Source organism: Ascidia mentula, chromosome 9 (genome assembly GCF_947561715.1).
Source record: "Ascidia mentula chromosome 9, kaAscMent1.1, whole genome shotgun sequence".
NCBI lineage: Eukaryota > Metazoa > Chordata > Ascidiacea > Phlebobranchia > Ascidiidae > Ascidia > Ascidia mentula.
In genome coordinates this window covers 5,263,779-5,272,037 of record NC_138574.1, presented here as the reverse complement: position 1 = coordinate 5,272,037, position 8,259 = coordinate 5,263,779, and the positions used below count along the sequence as shown (strand labels likewise).

The 8,259-nt window shown below is 38.4% G+C and overlaps 1 protein-coding gene across 1 annotated transcript; it reads left to right on the top strand.

The window, feature by feature from the left end:
* Positions 1–4,300: 4,300 nt before the first annotated feature.
* On the top strand, positions 4,301–7,533 carry LOC145913935 (ornithine decarboxylase-like). Its single transcript, XM_083001706.1, has 10 exons — positions 4,301–4,441; positions 5,012–5,185; positions 5,608–5,780; positions 5,961–6,098; positions 6,164–6,335; positions 6,394–6,535; positions 6,637–6,728; positions 6,974–7,094; positions 7,262–7,349; positions 7,405–7,533. The coding sequence occupies exons 1-10, from the start codon at positions 4,301–4,303 to the stop codon at positions 7,466–7,468; spliced, it is 1,305 nt and encodes a 434-aa protein (XP_082857832.1). The 3' UTR covers positions 7,469–7,533.
* The last annotated feature ends 726 nt before the right edge of the window (positions 7,534–8,259 follow it).

Genomic DNA, 8,259 nt, shown 5'->3' with positions numbered 1-8,259 from the left:
CGGTTCTTGAGCGGTTACGGCTTGTAGTACCTCTGCAGCTGGTAAGTTTATCCTGCCGTACAGAACTTTGTCCAACGAAATACACATTTTCCGTATTCCGTTCCGCCCAACCAAATTCAAACGTGGAATGTCGCAGACGTTGAAATGAAGGTAAGCTACCTTTTCAGAATCTACATAACCGGTAGCAAACGTAAATGTGCCCATCACCGCCAAGTTGTGCCTGTTTGCAGACTGATACTGCGACGTTGCTTTGTGCAGCTTTGGAGAACCAATCTTCTTCCGTGTTTCTTTTGACAGAAAATTTCCGCCGGTAGCAGTATCAAGTTCGATGTTCAGCGATCGATCGTTGATACAAATTAGAACTTCAAACTTGGGCGTGGCTACTTCAAAACTAGAAAAGCAATTCAGTTTCTCAATTCTTTTAACGCCATGGGGTGTGCGCTGTCGAATCTTTTTGCGGCAAACGGATTTCAAGTGTCCAGTTAGGTGACAAACATGACAGGTTGCATTCTTGAAACGACATTCAGAAGCCTGATGCGAAGTCTTGCCGCATCGATAACATTTCCTCCCTTCAGGTAATTGCACCGTCCTCGAATCAACTTTACGTTTTTCCCACGGTTAAACTGTAGCACGTACCCTGTACACCAAAGATGGCTGCGTCCCGTAAACAGTTTCTTTAGCCACTTTGGCAGCATCTTCGGTTTCGACCGCAATGTCAATTGCACGAGCAAAACTCAATTCGTCATCCTTTGTCCTAAACAGAGCTTTCAAAACCGCTTCGTTTTCAATTGAACAGATGAAACGAGTGCAATGGATCTGTGATGGATGCAAAGTTGCAAGTTGCTGCGCTTTGTCGAATGCGAACAGCGAGTTTTTGAATGGTTTCACTCGGCTTGCGCTTCATGTCGGTCCAAAACTTGAACCTTTCACGGACTATAAAACGTTTGGGGTCGAACTGAAACTTCATATCTTGGACGATTTCTTCTAACGTGAGCTCATTGATGTCTCTTGGTGGCGATTCCTGTGCAGCCAAATTGAAAAGCAACTTGTACACAGTTGAAGATTGATTCGTCAAAAATACCTTTGCCAGTTGATCGTCGGGTACCAAATGAGCTTTGGCAAACGTGCAAAACCGGAACCAGTAGTCAACCCACAGCTCTGAGGTCGAATCAAAAGGCAAAAAATGTGGCGTATTTAGGTGAGTTACCGTTGATGCCATTCCTTCCGTCGATCCTTTACTCGAGCGAGGCTTCCCCAGAATTGCGATCATCGCTCCATTTGTTCTTCGTGTTGACGTTCTTGGGCTTCGTGTTGTTCTTGGTGTCGACATTCTTGTGCTTCAAGTTGACGTTCTTGAGCTTTAGGTTGACGTTGCATTATCTACACAAGCTTCTCCATGACCAGAATTCCGTCCTCGTCGCCAAATAACTGTTGTATTGTTCAGTCACAACAATTCAAGTGTATTGGTACAAAACGGTACGCAGGTGTTATAGGCAAAGCCAGAAACGCCAGGAACGCAATTATTAGCCACTGAGGTGCGCAGTAGATCCACAGGCGTAAGTCGCATTGCCAGACACGCTGATTTCACGAATCTAAAGCGCCGTTTTGTTAGGTCAGCTTTAGGACACATGATGATATAATTACACAACAGAGTGGGTAGTATAACGATTAATTTTTCTGCAAAATCTAGTTCCAATTTTTGTTGCTTTTTTTGTCAAAATATTGACTAAGCAGGCCCCCTAATTTTGATCAAAATTTGTAGATCTGTGATGAATTTTTCATAAAATCACGGATGATCGGCCACTTAAACGATTCACTTTTCTACAAATACAGTCCGAATTTTGTGATTCATTTTCACCATAATTTTCAGAAGCACCCACCAGAAAGTACAGTAATATATTATAATATACGATCAGTAATATAGTGGCACAACTTCGAAAAATTTTGTTTTTAAAGGTAAGTTGTTCGTTCCAATGAGGTGGGATATTTTTGATTCGCTGATTTATTATTTATTGCCACATGACCAACACATACAGACTTTGGATGACATTTAATTACAGCAATTAATTTGAAATCGAACTGTTTACAGAGATCTAGCGGGCGCCTGGATGTCCATTGGTGATGACAACATAGTGAACTCAACAAGACTTTGTGAGCGTCACTCTGTGTTGTATAATAAGCTGCCAAGCTGGGGAAACACAACTGGTCCTTGTCCACCTTTTACTGCAATGTACAACCCTTGTTACGTTAAAGGACATGTGTTTTGTTGCAAATCTGATCCTTAAAATAAAGTAAATCAGAATCGTTTTGCCTTTTCAAATGAGCATTTTTGTCCATATCGACAATGAATTGTTGTTTTCATAATCTAATACAATTTTATGCTTACGTTTTCGCGTTGAGATTAAAGCCAACATTCGCAAAAAAACTTTGCTGACCTATCTCAACAATAAAAAAAAAGTTTTTGATGTTGCATTTACGGTGAGGAAAGTGTCTAAATTAACTTTAAGAATACATAAATGTAAAAAAGCACAACTGCATCGTCATGAAATCAATGCAGTATTTTCTAAATAGATTTGTGAAATCGATTTTCTTCCCTAATTGTATGAAACGTGATGGTTAAAGATTAGAAAAACAAATTTCAGGCAAGCCTTTTTGAGGCATTCTTTGTAAAATCTTACTTGTCACGAACAAAACGTCCGGACCAAATCATAACAACCATGAAAACATGAGCCACTGGAAATCAGTTAAATAAAAGATTTTGATATTGAGAAACCAGTATTCTGTGATACTTTTTTATGGCATACATTTTATTATGCCAAAGCATTTGAGACAGACGTGTGGTACCTACATCCGGATAAATACACATAACCAACGTCGTTAATACATTGTAACATCTTAAATCTGTCACCACTACTTCACGCATGTAAAAATGGTACCCTTTTACGTACATTTGCTTTCACAAATGTCAAACTTTATAAAGTGTTCATAGGAATCAGCCTTGGTCATCACATATATTATACTTAATTGGTATGTACTGTTTCTTGTCGCCTTGTTTCGATGCACCAATTTTAAATGGCTATTAAGCGGATTCATTTTAACATTATCGCAAATATGTTTGAGAATTGTCCTGATAATTTCAGTAACTGATAAATTTTGATAACTCTGAACATGGAGGCTACAATAGATAAAATACCATGACTGCCTGAAGAGATGATAAATACCTGAAAATGATGGAACCTGACGTTTCCGTGTTAATTACAAAATAATTTAATGAAGCAGCTCGATTGTCCTTGTCCCAACATAGAAGACATTACATAAACTTTGTTCATACTTTGGACAGCGCGAAATACATAAGTTGTCTGCGGTTATTGGGAAGTCAACATTAACCGCACGTCAAATAAAATACAAACACCTACATACAAACAATGTGGGTTTGTACAAGCGCAAGATGTTGCACGGTTGACCGCATTTTGCTGACGCGTTGGAAATAGCCTGATTCACCTACTTGTAAGCCTTTAACAATTACTCTCATCCATTTACGTCTTAGTCACTGCTTAGGTTTATCTGTTTTTTGTATTGTTGACATCAAGGGCATTGTGACAGTAGTGAAACACCGAAATTTAAAACAAAGTCCTGTAGCGTTTGCAGGTGAATATGTCGTAACTGAGAAATCATGTGGTTTACATTAGAAAAGACTCTCATGCAGGTAAAGGTGCCGATATGATTTTGTGGCTTTCAAAAGCGCACAAGTGAAGAATTGTAGACTTCAATCAGCTTAACATTAGAGACAATTATGTGTTGCAGTTGCTGTATACTTTCAAACGCTGACTTTTTGCAAAAACACTAACCTAGATTTTAATCAATCAATATTTCGGGATGAGACTTAAACCACCTCCGTAACGATACAGTCCGTCGGGGTTACTCCAGGTCACTCATGTCGTACTTGTATCAGCTAATTCTTTTTGAAATTGGTTTGTTTACGTGGAATACGTTGTTTTCGTTAGGTATATTATTAGTTATCTGGCTTACTCGTGCATGCCTCGTGGTACGACACAAGTGACCTGGAGTAACCCCGGCGGCCCGTTCTGTTACAGAGGCGATTTGAGTCTCGCCACCAGGGTCATTGCGCAGCATTTCAAATATGTATCACACGAAACGCAGAAAAACGTACGAAAAAAGAACACGCCAGAACCACGTCAGAATGCAAAGAATTAGAAGTTTTGCTTGGACTGCTACAACATAATGGTGATTGGTTAAACATGATTAGTTAATATTTTGTATTAGGTGGCTTCAAACTAGAATGGAGGCTTTTAAAAATTATCAAGAAGAATTTTCTCCGTCTTTCAACTTTCCATATCAACAATCAGTTGAAGTTGTAACAAACTCCACAACATGTTTAAAAGTGGCGCAAGATGTGGCTGAAAATAATCGAAACAAAGAGGTAATATTCGATGATCACACAATAACATCCAATTAAAAACGCTAAATTTTGGCCGAAGGAATTGTTTCACGAGAGGCAATTAGTGAAAGAAGGATCACTTATTGTAGCGAACACAGTGTATATTAATACGAAAAATGTAATACTTGTAACCGGTTTCCCACGTACAAAAGGACAATCCAAACGTCTTGCAACAATAATTACAGACCTTTAAACAACGACCGCCCCGACTATAATTCAATAACCTCTACTCTAAACTGTAATAACTTGCTGGTTCGCCCTGACACGCCTTTGACCAGTGCCACTATATAATGAATTGCATTTACCTGTGTTGTTGGTGGGGGACGTGAAGATGAATCCACCCATTCGGTAGTGAGTCCACACGATTTCCATTTTTCTTGTGGTTTCATTTGGACTGCTGCCGTACGTTTTAGCCATCTCAATAAAAGATTGTTTACCTGATTGGTGTTGGATAGACGGAGTTTATAGAAGAACATGCAATAAACACAACAATATCCTACTGACAGTGTCACAGTATAAATTTAACTTTTATATATGTATATTTTCGTTTAGGATTGGGACGAATCATTCTTTGTATGCGACATTGGAACAATCCTTGATCAGTACAAGAGATTCAAAGAAGAATTACCTCGTGTTAACGTTTGTTACGCAATCAAAGCAAACTCGCTTCAACCCGTTGTTTCTACAATGGCCGCAATTGGTTGTGGATTTGACTGCGCAAGTAAGGTAAGATCATGCTTGTGTTTTAAAATATATTATTGTGACTTGTACCTTGTTACGTTTGCGTGTCACTGCAGAACCAGTTTCTAGCGTTGGGCAACCTGGCTTGAAGGCTCATATTATAATAAGTAAGGTGACTTTTCTTTTTAAAATAATGTGCCTACGTTGTGTTACAATATCGATATCGATGGCAAGATGTTTTATTGGCGTTTGGAATGGCAATAGTCTTGGTCACGACAGACTGACCTGTTGTAATGACGCAAAAAAATAACATGACAAAAGACTGCACAGTTACTCTCAACAGCCTTCAGTAGAAATCCTTTTGATACGGGGCGGATAAGAACAATGTGTACACCAATTCAACAAAGCCGAAACACTTCTACACTACTATTTCCTATGTAAAAACACACATAAAATTTTGTTTTTAGAATGAGATTTCTATGGCTTTAAGGAGCGGTGTTGATCCGGATAAAATCATCTTCGCTCATACTTGTAAGTTCTCCTCACATATCTTGTTCGCCAAAGAGAAAGGAGTTAAAACAATGGTGTTTGACAACGAAGAGGAGCTTTACAAAACAAAAGAATTGTATCCAGAAGTGAGGTAACTCTTTTACATAAAAGCAAGGAATCGAACCAGGCCCATGGAAGGTAAAAGGGCACCGTACATAGAGGGGGCACCAGATAGCTTTGTACAACAATGCCTTGTTAGAGAACTAAGTTATGGTGGATTCAGAATTACATTTAGTGAAACGAAACAAGTTCATAAATATTTCTTTCACAGACTCGTTCTGCGAATTCAAACTAGCAACAACGTCACAGCTAGAACCACATTCGGTGACAAATTTGGAGCATCGTTCAAGTACTCCAAATTTTTGATTCAAATTGCTTGGAAACTTAAGCTGGATGTAGTTGGAATTAGGTAAATTAAACCTACTGGGAACTTTATGGAAAATAGATGCAAGGATTTGTTTGGTGTACTTCCAGCTTTCACGTTGGTTCCGGATGCCCGGAGGCAGATTCGTTTAAATCGGCTATCCAGACATCCAAAATGATTTTTGACTTTGCAAATGACGTAGGTTTCACTTTCAATTTACTGGACATAGGTGGGGGGTTCCCCGGTACGAAGGAAGAAGATGCTGTCGTCCCTTTCAAACAGGTGTGAGACGAAAAACATTAAAAGATTTAGAATTTCCGAAACATATGTTCTATTTCAGATGGCCCGCATCATCAGAGAGAGTTTGGATGAATATTTTCCACTTGAAAGTGACGTCACTATTATCTCTGAACCAGGAAGGTACTTTCCTGGTCCCGCGATATCGCTGGTTACGAATGTAATTGGAAAAAAAGTAACCGAAGGTATTAAAAACCTGGAAAAAATCGCAGCAAAATGTTGCGACTGTGAACAAAAGAACAGTTACCGGAAATTGAATCTCACTTTTTGATACGAATTGTTACAGATAATATTTCATATTACGTCGGTGATGGCATTTACAACAGTTTTTGCAATGTATTGCTGGAGAACGCTAAGTTTTCGCCAATACCTTTGCTGGTAAGTGGTTTACTAGTATGTTCATACCAACAAACACAACATGAACATATTATTTCGGCCTGACACCAGCATTGGTTGGAAAATTTGTCTCAAATGGACATCCATGCTATTGTTGGGGCAATTATTTGTTAATGAACCGAAAATTTTTTGGATATGTCCCTATACTTTCGAAATACTTGCTTTCATAACAACTTAATTAAACAGATGGAATGATAACGTCAATAAAAGGGGCATTTATTTTAAAGAGTGTCGAAGGAATTCTCCACAAAAGTACATTTTATGGAATATCGTGTGATGGCTCTGACGTCATAATTGATTCGGTGCTAATGCCGGAAGTCAACCGAAGTTCTTGGATTTTCTGGAAAGGTTTGACTTTCGCATAAAGCAAAGAGTTGCTTTACGTCTTTAAGCCACTCAAACCTATTTAGTGTGGGTTAATAACTACATCAAATCAATTCAAATACTGTGATAAACGTTTTCCGACATTAGAAAAGATCAAATTTGTTGCTCTTAATTTGGTTCATGTATTTAAGAAATGGGAAGTTATTCTGCGCTGACACAGTTTGGATTCAACGGTTTCGTCACCAATAAAGCTTTCCATTTTATCACCGAATCCAAACTGTAAGTACTGACGAACGAATTTTTAAACCAAATTTATGTATGTTATTTGTTGCAGGAAGGAACTGAAGAGAATTGCCTTATTTCCATCGCTGCTTTCATCTATGGTCGAAAAAAATTAATCATAATGTTATTCCAGCTACTTGAAATCGACAATGCATTATTATAAATAAAATCAACATAGCACAGCATTGCGTTACAGTTTATGCAGTCTGTTAACCGCTCGGCAACACAAATATATTCACTGGCTTGTGTTCGTAATGTTGCTAACAATTCAAAAAGACTTCGCCATAGCATGACTAACAGGATCTTCATTTACACACGTGACATCAATGACCGTTTGGAGCTAGAGGACTACTTTAAATAATATCCGCGAGATGGAGATAAAGGACTACTTTGAAAAACTTCCGCGAGATGGAGCTAGAGGACTACTTTTAAAAACTTCCGCGTGATGGAGATAGAGGACTACTTTAAATAATATGTGTCCGTAGGTGCAAATAAAGGTTAAGACCCTCAGTAATAAGGCATTCTTTCCATTAGATCCAGATACCTTGGATGACATGGTTGTATGCTTATGTCTTTATATGTAGTGACAAAATCATAAATGCTTTTGCATTCATTTATTCGTTTATCTTTATGTCATCACTGCATATAATTTGCGCATAAACACTCCTACACAAGAGACGAAAATGATTCAGCTTAGAACCAAACATGGTTTTCGAGTAGGTGACCGGATAGGAAGATGAACTATAAGTCGAATCTAGGGCAACACAAGAAGTGATAAATAATACTTGCTATATTTGAAAAAAGGTTTTATGACGTTTTTAATGATATATATATGACTTGTGGTGGCCGCGGCTTTGTAAAATTAGTTACGCCCGATGTACGATAATATTCGCCCTCAAAATCATCG